General features: G+C 46.4%; 2 protein-coding genes across 4 annotated transcripts in view; both read left to right on the forward strand.

Moving 5' to 3' along the window:
- Positions 1-1,835, forward strand: part of MSRA (methionine sulfoxide reductase A) — a 379,556-nt gene extending 377,721 nt beyond the window's left edge. For all 3 annotated transcript variants that reach the window (XM_061200754.1, XM_061200755.1, XM_061200757.1), the window contains one exon: positions 1,059-1,835. In XM_061200754.1, coding sequence (XP_061056737.1) covers positions 1,059-1,223 — 165 coding nt within the window. In that variant the 3' untranslated portion in view covers positions 1,224-1,835. The remainder of the gene's footprint in view (positions 1-1,058) is intronic.
- Positions 1,836-9,749: 7,914 nt separating this feature from the next.
- Positions 9,750-20,083, forward strand: part of PRSS55 (serine protease 55) — a 61,476-nt gene continuing 51,142 nt past the window's right edge. The window contains 2 exon segments of the mRNA XM_061200753.1: positions 9,750-9,847; positions 11,675-11,756. Coding sequence (XP_061056736.1) covers positions 9,824-9,847; positions 11,675-11,756 — 106 coding nt within the window. The 5' untranslated portion in view covers positions 9,750-9,823.

The raw sequence follows: 20,083 nt of genomic DNA on the forward strand, positions 1-20,083 counted from the left end.
GACTCGTGCTGAGTATTAAATTGGATTCCCTGTGCTGTGCCAATTTGAGGACTTCATCTTAAATGGACCAACGACGGTCAGAGCCTGGTCAGTTCCGTCATGAAAACACAAGTTGGGGCTCAGCCACGCACCCCTGTCCAAAATGGAATCAGTGAACCCGGGTGGAGTCTCTGCGGCCTTGCGCTCAGATACCCCGAGCAGCCTGTACCAGGAAAGAATTAGGGCACAGCTGAAATCCAAAAGGGAAAGGAAACGGGCTAAGATCCACGGGGAACAATGACTAGTTCTTCATCCGTCTCCTGCCCCAAATAGCTCCGCTCTCCTCCCCCACTGGTGTTTACATGTGTTCCTTGCCTGGCAGCAGATGCCACCAGGCCTTAAAGTGGGTCACAGAGGGCAGTGAGGAGCCGACCAGGCCCTCAGGCCACCTCCTCCCCTGCCCTCACTGCCCAGAGGCTCCAGCCTGGAGTGGCAGAGCCCGGACCCCAGGTGGCCCCTGCCCTCCAGGGCATCCTGGCAGGGTCCCTGTTGCCCAGAGCCACAGCCGGCGAGGGGGATCCTCCGTCCAGCCTGTGAGGGGGCAGAGGGGTCGGCATTGGGTGCGGCTGCAGCCTCCCCACCCACTCCTGCCCTGCCATCCCCTCTCACCGCAGCCAGGCGCACATCCCCTCAGGGACCCCAGCCTCCCCCGGGCAGTCGGGGAGCCACACGGCCCTGCTGCTTCCCCTGGAAACAGGGTGGCTTCACACAGACCCACAGGGCCTAAACCAGGGCTCCCCACACCCACGGGGGCAGAGGTGGTGTAGAGGGTAGAGCATAACTTACAGTCAGAACCAAACCCAATCAAACCCAACCCGGATTTCAGACCCCAGCGCCCTGGGGCCCACGAAGGGAGATGGTTGCCCAGAATAACCCAGCAGGGAAGTGGCCGAGCCCGGGCCCCAAGGACCACTGCACACCCCCAGCCACGTGTCTGCCCCTCCCATCCTGACCTCCTGGCCCTCCTCCTTCCCAGGATCCCTGCGCTTCGGGTCCTGATGGCGCCTTTCCCTCCACAGGTTCTGTCAGAGCACGGCTTTGGCCTGATCACCACTGACATCCGGGAGGGACAGACTTTCTACTACGCGGAGGATTACCACCAGCAGTACCTGAGCAAGATCCCCAACGGGTACTGCGGCCTCGGGGGCACCGGAGTGTCCTGCCCGCTGGGTATTAAAAAGTAATTTCTTCCCACATGGTCAGCCCTTGAGGTCACAGCAAAAATGCTTCCAACAAATCGGGCAGTTCTTTTGTGGTTCATTCACATCAGTTGCTTTTTGAAGTACACAAAGGCATTCATAAAAATCTGGTTTATTGAGGTATAATTTACATGAAGTGCAGTGGCAGGTTGATAACATGTAATTTATCTTCTAATAAGTTATGGTGGGAGGAGAGCTGTGAAATTTTTTGGATCATTTGGTGTCTGAATGAGAATAATGAATAATCAGTGTTCACCCTTCTTGTGCCTGGGTGCCTGCCATGGATGCTAGGGAACCAAGCTGGCAGATTGTCGGAGGGGATAGGGCATCCTTTATCTGTATCTGTGCCTTGTCCCACCTCGCAAGCCCTCCTGCCCTCCAGTGCCTTAAAATTTGCAAACATTTGTAGCCACAATGAGTCGTTCACTGAAATACTTTGCTCAACTGATCCTATATTTGTGTAAAGGGCTTTCTCTCTCTTTTCGGCCCTCCTCGTGGCAGAGAAAAGATGTGAGTTAGCTTGATGAATTTTAACGCTTTGCTCACAGCTATGAGAAATGCTTGTTCTAATAAAAGTCTACAGTCTAATAATACAAACTGTCTGATATCTCATCTGTCTGTTACTTGTTTAGGTAGGATATTTCTAAGTATTGTAAGATAAATTTTAGAGCTCTCAAAGAGCTTGCGGGGGAAAAAGTGTTAAGAATCATTTTCCCCCAAATGGGAAATCTGATTGAAATCTTTAGGAAACAGGTCCACCTCTAGCTCCTTGCAACTTTAGTAATAATAGCTGTTTTCAACACAGCTATTACAACCATCACATCAGGGGCTATTCTAGAGAACAGACACATGGAATCCCTGCCCTTAAGAGTCTTTATATTCAAGACCAGGGGTGGGGGAAGTACACAATAAACAGGTAAACACATGAATAAGTAAGATAATTGCTGGTCCTGAGAAATGATAGGAAGACGGTGAATAGGGTAAGATGTTAAGTTGTGTCTGGGTGCTGTGGAGTTGTGTTCAGAGCTGTGTTAGCCACGCTGGTCAGGGGAGGTGGTGAAGCGGTGAGGTCCGTGAGGTGGTGACACGTAAGTTGAGAACCGAATGATCTGAATGATGCAAAGGAGAAACGGACACACGAGTTGGGAGAGGAGAGCGGAGCTCTGGGGGCAGGAGATGGACTAAGAAATAAGACATGGTTCCCCCTGGATATAGCCCATTTCTTTCTTTTCCCTCTTGGAATTCTGCTGTGCCCTAAACACATCAAGAATGCTTAAGTGAAGTAGCTATCCCTAACCACTGTCGGCATCCCCGCTGTGGTGCTTGAAGGAAAAGCTTTCCAACTACAAGGACCAGGAAGCATAAATGGCCCAAGACAGGGGGGATTTTGTGGTGTTTGAGAAACAGAAAGGCCAGTAGGGCTGGAATAGTGTGACTGAGGAAGGTATTGGGGAGAAGTACCTCAGAGAGGTAGGAAGAGCCAGACCATGCAGGGTCTTCTAAGGACATGTTAATAGGATTAAAAAATTTTATTCTAATTTATCCCTCCCCCACCCCCTTTCCCTTTGGTAACCGTTAAGTTTGTTCTCTATGTCTGTGAGTCTGTTTCTGTTTTGTAAATAAGTTCATTTGTGTCATATTTTAGATTCCGCATGTAAGTGATATCATATGGTATTTGTCTTTCTCTTTCTGATTTACTTCACTTAGTATGGTCATTTCTAGGTCCATCCATGCTGTTGCAAATGGCATTATTTCATTTTTTTATGGCTGAGTAATATTTATATATATATACACATATATATACATATATATACATATATATATATATATATATATATATACACACACATACACACACACACACACACACACACACCCCACATCTTCTTTATCCATTCATCAGTTGATGGACATTTAGGTTGCTTCCATGTCTTGGCTATTGTGAATAGTGCTGCTATGAACATAGGGGTGCATGCATCTTTTCGAATTAGAGATTTCTCCAGACATATGCCCAGGAGTGGGATTGCAGGGTCACATGGTAGTTCTATTTTTAGTTTTTCGAGGAACCTCCATACTGTTTTCCATAGTGTCTGTATCAATTTACATTCCCACCAGCAGTGTGGGAGGCTTCCCTTTTCTCCACACCCTCTCCAGCATTTGTTATTTGTAAACTTTTTAATGATGGCCATTCTGACTGGTGTGAGGTCATACCCCATTGTAGTTTTGATTTGCATTTCTCTAAGAATTAGTGATGTTGAGCGTCATTTCACGTGCCTGTTGGCCATCTGTATGTCTTCTTTGGAGACATATCTATTTAGGTCTTCTGCCCATTTTTTGATTGGACCGACAAGGGCGTAATTTCCAAAATATACAAATAGCTCATACAACTCAATAACAACAAAACCAATAAGCTGTGTGTTTCTTTCCCACCTCATCTCTAGGACATTTCTACATCAGTGATTTCCTGATCCTGAATCTCAGCATTGTTACTCATGGTCTCTGAGAGCCAAAAGCAGCATTTACTGGGGCTCTGAACCAGGTAGAAGCAAAGGAGGGTAAAGAACAAGGACCTTTCTAGAGACCAAGTCTGCAGGTCTCAGGGATGAGCTTACCAATGAAGGGGGAGCGAGGAGCTGGAATGTTTCTCATTGCAGGAGCAAAAGAAATGGAAAATGAAAGAAGCTGTGGAAGATACCTGCTTGTGAGAGAGGGAAAGAATAGGCCTTCTGTTTCAGAGATCCTTGGCATACCCCTCCCTGTGGAAAGATGCTCCATCCAAACCTTTGGAGAGGCCTCAAGCTGAAGTTGGTGACCTGCCTCTGAGTCCCAGGGGAACCATAGGCCTCTGAGTGGGTCCCAGGTATATTTTAAGCATTCCTATAGGTATATGATTATTCCAGGCACAGCTATTCGTATGAGAATCCCTCCTCACAACCTGCACCCCACCCTTGACCTTACTCCACAGACTGAGAAGGACACTTGGTTGTGAGGCAATGCAGTGTTTAATCACGGGGATAATAGACACATCACAAGATACAGTAACAAGATGGCCCAGGGTGATAGAAGCAAACTGTCCCCGGAGTCCGGTTCATGCTTGTAGGGCCTTTTTGACAGCTTGGTCTCCTTCTCAATCCATGACAGATAACTAGACACCTTCGTGTATACTCCAGGCAGTTTCTTCCGGCCACAGCCCACTCCCCAGCTGACAATGCCCAGCTGGTACCATTTGCTTGTGCTGGGTTTTTTCTGGCAAACCAGAGGCCCCCCACTGTCACCCTAGGAGAGAAGAGTTGTTTGGGAGTGGAAGGGATGGTGGCAAGTTGCTCTTACAGCCTCTTGAGGGGTGGGCGCCTGGCACGAGGCACAAAGCACTTATGGTGTCATTGGAGGACGGGTGGATGTTTCTACTTTTGGTTCGGCTCTCCAACAACATGCCTATACTCCCAGCTCTGTGACTGTCAGAAAAGGGAGCGAACAGTTTGGTCAAAAGCAATGGTGATGAATGACAATTTGGTCAAAAAATAAATATCCATCGTCACTATCATCATTATCATCCAGTAACATGCATTCATTCTGATATACCAAGGAGTGGTTTTCTAATCCGTTCTGCCTCTAAGCACTTTTTTGTTTTTCAGAATTCTTTCAGTTTCCCCAGAAAGACCTCATTTTGCTCTTTCTGTGTTGTTCACGACAGCAAAAAGTAAAAACTGAAACCCAAAAGCCATTATGCTTTATACTAGGTCATTGGTTGAAGACAGCAGGCATACAGACTGTATATACAGAATGCAAAAAGTACAAAAATTGTGTCAAAATGTTAGATTGTGGTTCAAAACATCAAATTTTAAACAATTTACAAATTTTAAAGCATCATGAAAGAGATTGCCAAGTAAGCACAGGTGGAGCAGACATCATTGACATGAAAATGAAGGAATGCACTACCTTTCATGCCCCCGAACATTTTAGACCATTTAAAATTTTCTACTAAAGAATAATGTATCTTCAAAAAAAAAAAAGAAGAATGTATCTTCATCAAAAAATCAGAAAACTGGGATATGGAAAAAGAACATGAAGAATACCCATAATTATATAAGTAAATTTATATATAAGCACACACACACGATTGTGTATAAGAAGAATTTTCAGGTAAGATACAGTTAACATTGTTTCTCTGGGGAGTGAACAGGAGAACAATTGTAAGAGGTAAACTTCCTCTTCACTGTACACCCCTCTATACCCCTGGAATTTTCTTTACTGTGTACTGAAATAAATAAGTGAAATAAACAACATTTCTAATTTCAACCATGCAGAGGCAACTCTTCAGCCAAATGTAACTTTCCACATCCTCATGTATGCAAATACGTACACGTCATTATTATTTTACAGAAATAGGATCCGGCGGTACATAGTGTCTCACAGCTTACAAAGATCTATTTTTGAAAATATTAAGTAACACATAGAAGAGTCAGAAAGAAGCACCATTTAATGATATGCCAAAAATCCAAATACAAAACAAACAACAACGCCCCCCAAATAGGATATGGGTTTATTTGGTTTTTTTTAAACCAGATTGTTATCATGAACAAATTGCTGTGCCCATCAGCTTCCTTTGAACCAAACTGTTCTTCATCCAGTTCTTTGAAGTCATTGGAAATTCCCATGACCTTTCTTTAAAATAAAGAATTACACTCGCTTCTCTAGGGATGAGGGGATCTATGTGAAAGATGTACAGTTAAGAATTTAAATTTCTGGAGGCAAACAGACCTTGGTTCAGATCCCAGGGTGAATACTTAGTTGAGAGAATGTGAAATTTTTCTTCAGCGTTTTGAGGCTCGTTTTTATGCTGGTGATGATTGTACCTCTCCTGCAGGACCACGGTGTGAAGGTAAGCAAATGACACCTATAAAGCACTATGCCTGGCCCTAATATAGAGCAAGCCTGTACTCACTGGCAGCTCCCACCATTTTTGTGGTTGGTAAACCAGGCACATCTGGGCGGGGCCGTGCTGGGCTGCTGGATTTGGAGCCCTGTCTCTATTGGAACCCAAAAGATGGCTCTCACCCCTGAAGTCAGCGCGCCTTGGTGGGAACTCGGGGTCTGTAATTTACCTTGCTGGTGTGTCCTCCGCAAGGCTGTCAGCTTTCCTGGTCCTCCTTTTCCCATCTAAAATAGGCCTGCTTCCTAGAGCTAGTTTGACGTATTTGTGGAAGCAGTTTGTATGCTATTGAGCACTGAACAGATGTAAGAGATGATGATGGAGAAAACAATATTCGTAGTGTTTACCATGACCCTCCTCTGCGCCATGCTCCTGTAAATGCTTTTGTGCATTGACTCATTTTATCTTCACAGCAGTCCTAAGAGGACTCTTAGTAGTCCCATTTTACAGATGGGGAAATCTGAAAAGGCACAGGCACAGAGGGGACTCCAGGCAGTGAGTAGAGGAGCTGGGAGGGAAGCTAAGGGAGCCTGCAGCCCTAACCGCTGGCCTGCACAGCCTGCCTTTGGTTGCAGAGCATCCCTCCCAAATTCATGTCCACCTGGAACCTCAGAATTTGACCTTACTTGGAAATACGATCTGTGCAGATGTAATTAGTTCCATTAAGATGAAGTCCTACGGGATTAGCATGGGCCCTACTCCAATAACTGGTATCCCTATAAGAAGAGAGAGGAGAGGAGACACACGCATACAGGGGGGAAGGCCTGTGAAGATGGAGGCACAGATCGGAGGGCTGCACCTACAGGCTAAGGAGCGCCCAGGGTTGCCGCAACCACCAGAAGCCGGAAAAGGCAAGGAAGGATCCTCCCCTAGACCCTCCAGAGGGAGCGTAGCCCTGCCGATGCCTTGATTTTGGACTTCTGGCCTCTGGGAGAGAACACGTTTCTGTTGTTTTAATCCACCTCCTATCCAGAGGAGAAAGAGGGCAGCCAGGTAGCCCGGCACTGTTGGCCAGCTTTCTGGGGCAGCCCCTCTCCAGGCCATGGAGAAGCTATGTTACCTGGCAGGTGTCCTTCCCACCTTGAAGGTCGCCGGCGCACAGCATGCTCTTGGTGAGCAGAGGCATCGTGTGGAAGCATGTTTCCCACTCGATCAGCTGGATGTTGACTTTCCGGAGCGCTGTTTCCGTACTTCGCTTAGGAACTGACCCAAAGAAGAAGCAGATGGGGAGAGGACCCTGAGCTCAACGTGGTCCCTGTGGAGGACCCACCCACATCATGTCTTTTCACCTCAACAACAAGGGAACTGCTCTGTGGCCCCGGCAATGACCCAAATTTGGACTGGGTGAGGAGGGGGCAGGAGGGGTGTCCGGGAGACTCTTGAGCCCACCCTCTCTGAATCAAGAGCTCCTAGGACTGGGTCTGTACTGGATTTCAGCCTCAGTGAACTATTTTCTCACCCTGCCGAGGGTGCCAGGTTCCAGCTAGGGTCCTAAAAAGGAGTTTCATTCAAATCCATGAGGATGTAAAGAGAACCCACAATGACAAGTTCTGTCCTGGGACCCACGGCACAAAAAGATGGGCTTGAAGCTCGTGTCGGGGTCCTTGAGGAGTTCACTGCCTGTGGGCTCTAGCTGAGCCCAACTCCTAGAATGTCCACTTCCGAAGATGGGGATGTGTTCCTCTTTGTATGTTGCTGAATCCCCGGAGCCTACAACACTGCCTGAATCATAGAGGAGTTTCAAAGAAAATGAGGTAAATGAAGCATGAGGAACTCTAAGTTAAGAAGGTGGCCTTGTTTTTGAAGCTATTGAAAAGCTTCTAAGGGCAATTCCCAAGGAGGAATCTAACACAGCTCTGAGTTTTGGGACCACGTGGGAATCCATGTAGAGCCATTTGGGTGCCTCCTTGGAAGGGCAGCACCGAGTGGAATGTGACTTTTCCTGCTCTGTTGATTATGGGGAAAGTCACGTTCACCAAGAAGGAAGACAAGAGGACACCATTTTGTGGGCTGGCTGGGCAAACTGGCAGGAGTAGGTTACAGGTTGACTCTAGAAGGACAAATTACATTCGGTTTATCCCCTCCTCCTTGGCCTGGATCTGTGGTTTTCAGAGATTTTAGCCACAGAGCCCTTTATCACAGGGGGCGGAACTGGCCCCATCAATTGGAATGGAGCTGCTCTGGCTGACACTGGAGTGGACTTCCCGGAGCCCAGCCCCTTTTCCCATTGGTATGTCCCTCCACGTTCCTCCAAGTCACCCTGAAGATTCTGAACACTTCTGCCTGGCTTTTCCCTGAGGCCCTGTTTAGGGTTCCTGTTTCACAACATGGACCTAAAACTTGCTACACGCGCCCAGGGAGGATGGCTCCCATGTGGACTGAACAGAAGGGTCATCGTGGGACTTTAACTGAGAACCGGAAGAGCCCAGGTGCACGAGGCAGACCTCCTAAGGCCAGCAGAGCCTCCAGACTTTGCTTCTCATTGCAAACCTCAGCCAAGGTGCCGCCCCCTCCCCGCTGGGCTATAGTAACTTACTAGTAGTGCCCCATCCAGTCACCCAGCAGTTTCTCCATCTCTCTATGTCAGTGACCTCTGAAAGGCAGATGGGTACCTTCTTGACACCCAAGTTCAGTGGGGATTTGAGCAACAGCAAAGCTATGTCATTAATGTAGAACCAGCTGTCAAAATAATAGTGAGTAATTAGCTTGTCCACTTGTATCTTTGTCAAGTTCTCGGTGTCAAGATTTCCTTTACCATGTACGACCTCCAAGGTAGATCTTATTCCAAAACAAAAGAAAGAGAAAATAGGTAAGTGGTGGGAGGGTGAAAGGTGAGCCTTAGGAGAAAATAACTGCACTCGTGTGAGACTGTGATCCTGAGAGCATCTGCGGCTCTGCACTTGACACGGAGCCAGGGAGGAGGAGGCTGACCTGAGTGCCCAGCCTGCCCTCTGGCCAACCAGCTCTTGCCCTGATGGCTTTTTGCTTGGGCAAATTCACTTGTAAATTTCATCAACAAATGTCTTGGAAGCCATACTATGGCATAAGTAATTGAGGGACTTGACCTTGATTTGCAAGAAAAGCTGACTGGCTATATCACAGACGCCTTGGAAGTTTTGCAAAAATATTTTGTAGGCTGGGACTCAGACAGCATCTTCTGCCATGCAGCCAGGCCTGGCACCCTGCCCTCGGGGCCTAATCCTTCTATGAGTTCCCCAACTCCGTGATCTCTGTCAGCCCACTTTCTCCCTGAGTGAGAGCAAATGCTTAGGAAAGGACTCTCTAGGAGTTTGGGCCAGGACTACATGCACTTAGCAAAATGCTGAGAAGCCCAAGGAACATTTGCTCTGCAGTGTACGTCCCACACAGCAAGCTGTGCAACACCCTAGGAGGAGAACGGTTTCTTTCCACCTGCAAAGTGTGATATTTAACACAGGTGTCTACCTCCTGGTATTTTGTTTTATGGCTGATGAACATGAATAATAGGCATGTCGGGGCAAATATTCTACCACACTGGTTTGAAAAACAAATTCTATCTGCAACACTTACTTATTTTTGTTTTTGAAGCAATGGGCTGCAGTTAGAATCCACCACTCACTGAGGATCGATCCTCCACAGAGATGATTCCCACTGTCAAGGATACGCATCTGCCATGGGAAATCTACAATGTCTGCAGGTACCCCGCCTATGATATCCAAAGCTTCTGACTTCTCAGAACTGGTTAATCTTTGACCACATTTCACTAAGAGCAGAAAGAAGGAAGAGGGAGGAGAGACACAGAGCCCAACAGTCAAGGTTGGTTGGCTTGGAAGACACTTAAGTATGATGCCCCTTTCTCACCCCCCCAGCACACAGACAGCAGTGGCTCAGCCAGTTTACTACCAGGTGGGAGATCCATCAAACAAAAACAATACCCTCCACGCCTACCAAGGGCACCGCAATTATGAGATTGTACTTTTGAGTGCCTTCACCATAGTTGTGCTTCTTGGAAGGGTCTCCGTCTGAGGGCCTGTGGGGAGGGGCACACAGCCACAAGCCCTGGGGCCGGATCTTGCTCTTGCACCCTAGTAGGGAAGCCCAAGGGAAATTGCCCCGCCCCTCCTTTCCCAACTGATTCCTTTCCTGCATTTTCTATTGTGATTTATGGCACCACCGTGTTTCACCCAATTTTAATTCTAAAGATCATCCCAATTGCACCTTGAGAGAAATTAAAATTTTGGCATTTCCTATGTGACAGGATTGTTTTGACAGCTTCTAATGGGTTTCCAACATCATCTGAGTAATGGGAAACAATAAACATCATAAAATCTAAAATGTTGAATGCTTACTCTTTGCCAGGCACCATTCTGTTTTGTCTAAATTAATTAATTTAATTCTCGTACAAACCTCACAAGATAGTTGAAATTATCATCATCTCATTTTAAAGGGTAGACCACAAAGGCAAGTTTACCATTAGGACAACTGGCCAAGACCAACAGCTAATAAATGACTAAGCTAAGATTTGAACCTAGGCAGTCTGGCTCTGGAGTCTGTCCTCATAACCACTGGGCAAACTGCCTAAGTGTTAACCGTACTTATACCTGGGGAGAAAAGTCCATGACGTTCATAATATTTCACAGAAGAGTCTAATCTGAGAGGTGTATCTATTCAAACTGTCTCTGCAGCACACATGGTACCATCACCACACAGCCTCGCCGCCATGTATGTCCCCGCCACACGTCACCGTCAATCACACCACTCATCACTACACGTTTTACCGCCACCTTTGCACGTCGCCACCACCACTGCTGCCTCTCATCGCTGCCTTTGGGTTTCTGTCCTCTGACTTCCCTGGCCCTTCAGCTCCCCGGAAGTGCCCTGCTCCTTCCTACCTCGGGGCTCTTCCCCGTGCTCCTGCCAGAAAGAGAGGCTCCTCCCTCATCTGTCTCGCTCCTCTTTGCCTGTTTAATTCCTGTGTATCCCTCATATCTTAGCTCCTTCCTTGCCTTTTAAGATTACACCAGCTACCCTCAGTATAACTTTCTTACTCAACACCCCACCTTCCCCTCAGGACACTAACAACGGTGATGAAGCATTTGTGAAACTGTTAAAGTCTACCTCCCCCGCTAAATTGTAATCTCTATGAGGGATTCCCATTGCTCCTGTCAAGGAAGGGCACACGTTGTAAGGAACCTGCAGCCCAATCTCAGATGAAAAGGTTGAATTTTCAGAGCCAACAAGGGAATCTTGGACTTAATATACAATAAAACAATGTTGGATCTCTGGAAAATTTTTTAAATACTTAATTAAAATAATAATTTGTGAAAATTTAAACAAAATTACCAATGATTAGTAGTCAAATTGGATTAATAATTTAAAAGCCCCATATATTAATCTTTTTGCTACATAATGATAGCCACTTACTGAGCACCTACCAGGAGTCAGCCTCTGTATTGTGTGTGTGAGAGACACTTAATAATGCCAGCAAACCTCTGAGCTATGGTTTGTTATCCCCATTTCACAGATGAAGAAACTATCTTGGAGAGATCACGTGATTGCTCAAGACCATTCAGCTTACAAGAGACAGATGGGGATTTTTCGGCCAGGTATGTCTGGTTCTAAAGCCCAGTTGTTTATTCATCTTGCTCGTAGCTTGCATGGTATGTCTATATTTCGACAAATCATCCACTCAATTCTTTGCGAATCTTATTTGGCTAAAATGATGGTATGTGGTTTGGATGATTTCTCTCTAAGGCGAACATCCAACTGGTTGAGATATTATATCTAAAGCATTGATCATTGACTGTATCCTGGAAGGGAGGCTTTCTGAGTGAGGTGGGAAGAAGGTTTCACCTGGAGAGCTATCTGATTGGTGGGCAGTGGCAGTCTGCCATCCTCTGTGTAGAACAAGATGTTCAACACAAAAGAGAAAGCAAGATCTGTTAGCAGTTTCTGCTGACGGTTCGGAGGTGTTGGAGCGGCAGTAGGATACCAAGCCAAGCTGGTACTAACAGATGCCTTTAAAACTTAAATGGGTAAAAAGTCGTCTTACACTTGGGGAAAAAAGTGCATAATAATGCATGACACAAAACTGAGCAAGAACTAATATTTAATAGATTACAGAATAGAGATTGAAAACTATCTGATCACATCTGAATCCTGGGCATGAACCGTCAATACTGAACTCAACAAGGACTAGAAATAAAGTCTTGCAACTCCAGTCAAAAAAAATAATAGATCCCAAACTCGAGGTTGTGAGAGGAGCTTTGACTTGGAAGTTTTTCATATGAAAATATCAACCACAAGATGCTGATGAGATGACCTGACCGATAAGCACGCCACTTCCTAGACTTTAGCATTTGATGGTCATTGGTCTGGGGGCTCGAGGTGTAAGAATAGCATTAACAAATGGAGCGTGTTCAGAGGTGAGTAACTAGCATATTGGGAAGCCTGATTATAGGGAACATAAAAGGACGGGCCTTCAGACTTCTGCAGGGTTTTCTTAAAGACGTGGTATCAGACTTGCTCAGATCCAGTGTCAGTGGGTGAAAAGCATATGTTGGCATGAAAAGATCTTACAGTATAAAAATTCTGCCGTACTTTTACATTCCACTTTGTTGGACGTTACACAGAATTGAGGGTGACCTGGACAATCTGGGGCCTGTGGTTAATTTAGGGGAGTCCCTGGGAGTCCAGGGAATTTGTATATTTTTCAATATAAAAATGCACTTCATAGAATTCTCTATAGTGGAATAGGCTACCTCTAGGTTCTTCAATTTTCTCACCTTAAAATGAGGGGACTCAATAAAATCATCTCTAAGGTTTTTCCCAGTTCTAAAATACTCTACTTTTACAGTTTAAAATGACGAGGGGGAAACATTTTTACTTAAATTACATTAATATAAAACATAACTATTTTTATTAAAATTCTTTTTTTTTTTTTTTGTAATGAAAATGCCACTTTTATTCAGAAACATCTATTTTAGGATATATATGGTTCTTAACATCCATCATTGTTAAAAGCCCCAAATGAGCCCCAGAGACTAGTCGGAAGCAAGCATGACAGGCATTTTTGAAGGTTGGCTAGTAGTATTATCCCCATCATTGCTTTTGAGGCAAAACTGGCTGATTTCTTGTTCATTATAAAGACCTTCCTTTCAGACACACCACGTCTATTTCACATCCTGCTTTGGCAACTCATTTCATTTTGCTTCTTATATAAACATTGAAGCAAACTTTAGCTTCCTTATTCTGAATTTTTCCTTAAGAGGTATATGATTTTCAGTACAACAGTTTAAATGCTGTATTGATATTGATGTCAGGCTGCCAGTGGTCATGCAGACTGAAACGTGAATGTATTTACATGAAAAGTCTTATGCAAGTCCAAAAGTTCTTCTATATTTTTACATGCTCAATGGCTCAACTTTGTTGAAAATTAGAATTGGGGCTGTCCTGGAAACTAAGAGACCCACGGTTGTGAATCTTATCAGAGTTCCTGTGAGCCTAAGGGGTTTATATAGTCTGTAGATAAAAAACCAAATGAAGTCTTGGGTCCGCCAGCACTACAGAGCAAACTCCTGGTGGGGGAGTTTGGAAATCTTCCCTTGCAAATTCCACTGGAATGAAATCACTGCAGACTGTAGATTTTTGCCAAGTGACTGGTTGATCCAGACCCAGAGATGTGACCAAACAAATTAAGATAGGGAGGTCTCATCTCAGCTTTTTAGTTGAGTGTTTTCTCTTTGCCTGCACCATCAGGGTGTCTCAGAAATTCTTTTTGCCCCAAAAGACCCTTTCAATATATTGGTCACCATGAGAGAAAGAGAAGCATGACTGGAGAAACCACTCAAGTCTGCAGAAGGCACTGGTTTTAGCCTGGAAATTTCCTAGCTGGCAGGGCACCTGGTGAAGAGGGAAGGAGTGAGATTGGGAGTCAGAAGTTCTGAGTTGGCTCCACTGGCTAGCTGTGTGACTTGGAGCCACTGATTTAACCTCTCTGTGCCTCAATATCCTCATCTTTAATGCAAAGATAAGTATTAACACAGTCTAATGCCTATTTTTTCATGCCACATTGATTTAGAGGGATGACATTTGGTTTCATTCTAGTTTGGACCAAGGAGAAAGAAGTCTGAGTTTTGCCCAAGACTTTTGGTTCAATCTGGGGTCATCTCTGGGCAACATTTCAGTGAAAGGATGTACCTGCTGGTCGTCTTCCTGCATCAGTGGCCATTCCTTCTCATACTTTTCTGCCAAATCCACCTCCTCTTCCAAAACTCACGGCTTAATGCTCAGACCACTTCTTTCTCTATGCACTTTGGCTAGAGTATCTCATCCTAGCCAGACTTCAAATATCATCTTTATACAGATGCTCTCACGTTTACCCTCTCAAGCCTCCCCACTGAGCTCCCAGCCCATTAACCAACTGCCCTACTCAGTATCTCACAAGAACGTCTAAGAGGTGCCTCAAACTTGACGTGGCCCAAACTGAACTATGGAACCTGACCCCACTCCACATCTTTCTTGTAAGCCTTCCACAGTTCTATGGATGGTACCACGCCCGTCTGTTTGCTGAGGCAAGAGTTATCCTTGATGTCTCCTCTTTCCCTCACTCCCCACGAGCAGTGCATTGGTCAGTTCCATCAACTTTACCAAACAATGTCCTTCGCCAGCCATCCTCTCCATCCCCCCTGCTATAAACCCATCCAGGCCGTCATCCTGTCCTGCCCACGAACTCGTCCCCCTCCTTCCACTCTTGCATCCCCACTCCTACACAGTCTATCCTCTGAAGCAGCCAGAGTGTTTTCTCAAGCACCTCTCATTTCTCACTCTCTGATGGCTTCCCACTGTAACCAGAATAAAATCCAAAGTCTTCACTGTGCCTTTACGAGCCCGTCTTTCTCCAGTGGCCCCTTCCCATTCACTCTGCCCCAACTTCACTGGCCTGTCTGCCTCTAAAACGTGCCCCGCGCACTCAGCCTCAGAGCCTTTGCACTTGCTGTCACTTGTGCTTGGAAATACGTCTCCTTCTCATCAGATGGGTCTCAACCCAAGTGTCGTCATCTCAGGAAGGCTTTCCGTGACCACCTCTTAGAACAGTCTCAACTCCCACCTGCAGACCTCCCATCGCATTAGCCTGTTTCATCTGCTTCATACCATTTAACAGGAACTGGAATTAACTTATTTATTTATTCATTTCTATGTTTAATACTTCCCTCCCCTCACTAGATAGCAAAACTGCTTAAGGGTAGGAATTGAATATGTCATTCTCTGATATAAAACATCTCTCTCCTAAAACAGCTCCCAACACGTGATAGAGGTTTGATATCTGTCAACCAGCAAATTGACAGCATAACACGAGGCTCCATAAATTCTCCGGACTCAGGGAGATGAATCCATAGTAGGTATTAAGACGCTGCCTTCATTACAGTTATATTATTTATGTTTTGCATTAGACCAGTTAGGCTCCAAATGATCCTTCAGGATGTTTTCAAAGAGAAAGCAGCAGAGAAATTCCTTTTTCTGATCACACAGGACCTTAAAGCTGCAGGACATGGCTAGTTAGCATCTCCAGATGGACAGCTAGTTACCCCTCTCAAACGGTTTACTTACATTGGCCCTTCACTCTGGAAAACTCTGGTACCTAACATAGATGTGAAATACACAAACACACACACATACACACGCACACATGGCTTCTCCACATGTAACTTTAAAGTTGGGAGTGCGTGGGGAGCAATGATCTGAAAGTCTGGTCCAGGGGCCCCGGCATCAGATTCACTGGAGGGGCCTTATTAAAAGTGCAGTTCCTCAGATCCCACCCAGTACTACAGAATCAGCATCCTAGAACTTGACCTTTTGAACAAGCTCCCCAAGTGATTCTCCCGGCCGCCGAGGAGAGAGAGCCCCGGAGAGGCACAGACCCAAGAACACCATGAGAGACCTACGTGCCAGGCCACTGTGAGACCAGGGAAGCAGCAGGGCGGCTGGCAGCAGAAGCACCGCTCTTCTGTCCGTCCGTCCTGTCATCGGCCCTGGTCTTCACTCGAGTCGATGGAGGAGCTTCAGGTGAGACTGCGCATATTCAATTCAGAAGGACCGAGTCAGGGCCTTGCTCTCCGTGCCTGCAGTCTCACAGCCCAGCCTGATGCCCAGGTCACAATAGGGCACTGGGTGGAACCAGCACAGTCCAGACAAGGCAGCCAGGGGGCCTCCTGGACCAGGACCTGATGATTCCATGAGCCAGCCCTCTGGGACGTGGAGGCCAGTGTGGAAGCGGGGGCAGAGGCAGTGGAGCGGGAGGGCTCCACACCAGTTGGGCTCCTGCAGAGCAGGGCCTCTCAGACCCACTAATGCATCAGGAAAAAAGAGGTGAAGGCCTTCCTCAGGAGAAGGGACCTGAGGCTGCTGGTCCAAACAAGTCAGGTGATACAGTGGAGCGAGCACAGACTCAGAGTCCTCCAGCAGAGCGCTCACATCACCAGTGGGACCTGAACTTTGAGCCTCAGATTCCTCATCTGTAAAATGGGGATAATCACAATATTTCCATCAATATATTGTTGGATTAGTGAGATAGTGCGTGTATCTAGGACCTGGCAAATACCAAGCCCATGATTTTAATTCTCTGCCAATTTCATGTCTTCCAGAAAAGGAAGGCACATTGACCAGCCGTTTCTATGAATAGGACGTGCATAAAGTACAGAACCCATGCATAGATGGGCTGCAGGGTGGCTTTTGTTCATATATTTCATTCATTTGTTTGTCCACTAGGTGACCTAGCACTTTACAGAGCATTTTCTATACGCCAGGCTTGGAGAATGATGCAGAGATAAACAATATTTGTTCTCTGTCTCCTAGAATCTGGGAGAGACATGTGAGCAGAGACACCACCACACTGGGGCAAGTGTATCACTGGGAGCTGCGGAGGGGCACCCAACCCAGTGTGGGGGGAACACAGGTGTGTGGTGGGTGGGGAAAGAGGCCACCAGGGAAGATTCTCTAGAGGAAGAAATAAGCCCTGTCTGGGCTGAGTCAATCCACTGAGAGAGATGATGTTAGGGAGGGGCCAGAAGGCATACGTTATGGGTTGAATGGTGTCCTCCCCAAATTCATCTGTTGAAGTCTTAACCTCTAGTACCTCAAAATGTGACCTTATTTGGAAACAGGGTCATTGCTGATGTAATTAATTAAGATGAGGTCATACTGGAGCAGGGTTGGCCCCTAATCCATTGTGACTGGTGTCCTTACAAGAAGGGAAAATTTGGATACATAAACCCACACAGGGAGAGCGCCATGTGGAGATTGGAGTTATGCTGCCACAAGGCAAGGAACTGCCAGAAGCTGGGAGAGAGGTCTAGAACAGATCCCTCCCTTCCGAGGGGGCACGGCCCTGCCAACACCTTGATTTTGGACTTCTGACCTGCAGAACTCCAGACAATAACTTTCTGTTGTTCTGAACGACCCAGTTTGTGGCACTTTGTTATGGCAGCCCTAGGGAACTAATACAGCATTCTAGATGGGCAGAAAATGTGTGCAAAGGTATGGGAACTGTAGGAAGTTTTAAGTTAAACCATATAGAGTTGCTGGTTTAGTAGCTCAAAAATGGTCTAATACTGGCAAATTCGAATAGTTCAAACTAAAATGTTGAGTTGGAATAATGTGCAAGATTGAGCAGTAGACAGGCCAATTTATTAAATAAAGTTCGACTCTGAATACAGTCTTCCCCACTATACAGCCACAGAAGTATTCTCATGAGAAATCACCATGGACGTGACAGGTGTGTGGAGAACAAGTATTATTACTAAAGATTGGCAAGAGCTGTAGGTGTAAATGTTTTCCAAAATTCTATACATAATGGACTTCCATTTTAGGGAAAATGACTATGGGACTTTTTCTTTCCCTAGCTCTTTTAAGGCTTTACAATTTATTTTTAAAGCTCTTGGGGATATCCTATCAGAATAAGCGAAAAGCAGATGAAATATTAGGAAGTTAGTTCGTGTTATTGGATGTGGAGTTTTAACATAACAAGCATTTACTATCCATCTCATAGCTATAAGCAAAGCATTAGAATTCATCAACCTAACATATCTTTTCCCTGCCAGGAGGGGGCCTGAAATGAGAGACACAGCCTCCTTATCTCTGTTCTTTAGAAAACCACACGAATTTGAGCTCAGCAGAGAGAAACATTTCATTGCAGCTATAAGTGTTTGCAAACTTTGGGGCCCTGGAGGGCACGTGTTCATATGAGGTGGACCAGGGCATAGGTAAAGAATTCCCAAGGTCACCGGGCTTAACCACGTGGCTTCCATGGCTGGCCCTAGAGTTCTGAACAGGATAACACAGCATATGCATGATCTTCATTCAGATCCCAAAGAATCCCCAAATCTCCCAGCACATATGTGCATGAATTCACATTTTTATCAAAATACCATTGCATGAAGACACATGTCCACACCAAGACCCGTACACAATGTTTATGGTGTTTTTATCCATAAGTACTAACAACTAACACCCTACATGTCTGTCAGTTGAGTGGATAGCCGGTGGTCCATCCAGACAACAGCGATAGTCCTCAGCAATAGAAAGGAGCAGACCACTGACTGCAGACCACATGCTATAACCATGAACCTCCAGTGCCTTCTGCCGAGGAGAGGAAGCTGGATAACTGCTACCTTCAGTATGATGCCCAGACAGGCAGAGCTAGCACATCAGTTGTCGCCAGGGGCTGGGACTTGGGGAAGGGGATGGGTTCCAAGGGGCACCGGAGAGCTTTCTGGGGTGGTGAAAGGTTCTGTGACTTGACTCTGGTGGTGGTTACATAGCCATCTTGCCCTTGTCAGAGTTCATGGAACCATACCCCTTAAAAAGGTAATTTACTAAATTTAAATTATATGTCAAAAACCAGACTTTTAAAAAATGCCTTTGTGCACTTCAAAAAGCCACTGTGAACCACAAAAGAATTGCCTGCTTTATTGAAAGTGTTTTTGTTGTGATCTCAAGGGCTGACCGCGTGGGGAGAGATTCCTTTTTAATTCTGGCTTAGTCTGCTCAGGCTGCCATAACAAAATACCATAGACTGCTGGCTTACACAACAAAAATTTATCTTCTCACAGTTCTGGAGGCTGAAAGTCCAAGATCAAGGTGACAGCCTACCCGGTTCCCGGTGAGGCCTCTCTTCCCGGTTTGCAGAACGCTGCCTTTTCACTGTGTCCTCTTACGGCCTCAGTGCAGGTTCACGGAGGGAGAGAGACCACTCTGCTATGCCTTCATGTAAGGACACTAATCCTATAGGATCAGGGCCGCAGGCTATGACCTCATTTAACCTTAATTTCTTCCTTAGTGGCCCCATCAACAAATACAGTCACACTGGGGGATAGGGTTCCAACATGTGAATTCTGGGTCCATAATAAATACCCAGCGGGCAGGACACTCCGGTGCCCCCGAGGCCGCAGTACCCGTTGGGGATCTTGCTCAGGTACTGCTGGTGGTAATCCTCCGCGTAGTAGAAAGTCTGTCCCTCCCGGATGTCAGTGGTGATCAGGCCAAAGCCGTGCTCTGACAGAACCTGTGGAGGGAAAGGCACCATCAGGACCCGAAGCGCAGGGATCCTGGGAAGGAGGAGGACCAGGAGGTCAGGATGGGAGGGGCAGACACGTGGCTGGGGGTGTGCAGTGGTCCTTGGGGCCCGGGCTCGGCCACTTCCCTGCTGGGTTATTCTGGGCAACCATCTCCCTTCGTGGGCCCCAGGGCGCTGGGGTCTGAAATCCGGGTTGGGTTTGATTGGGTTTGGTTCTGACTGTAAGTTATGCTCTACCCTCTACACCACCTCTGCCCCCGTGGGTGTGGGGAGCCCTGGTTTGGGCCCTGTGGGTCTGTGTGAAGCCACCCTGTTTCCAGAGGAAGCAGCAGGGCCGTGTGGCTCCCCAGCTGCCCGGGG

The sequence above is a fragment of the Eubalaena glacialis genome, chromosome 9 (genome assembly GCF_028564815.1).
Source record: "Eubalaena glacialis isolate mEubGla1 chromosome 9, mEubGla1.1.hap2.+ XY, whole genome shotgun sequence".
Classification (NCBI taxonomy): domain Eukaryota; kingdom Metazoa; phylum Chordata; class Mammalia; order Artiodactyla; family Balaenidae; genus Eubalaena; species Eubalaena glacialis.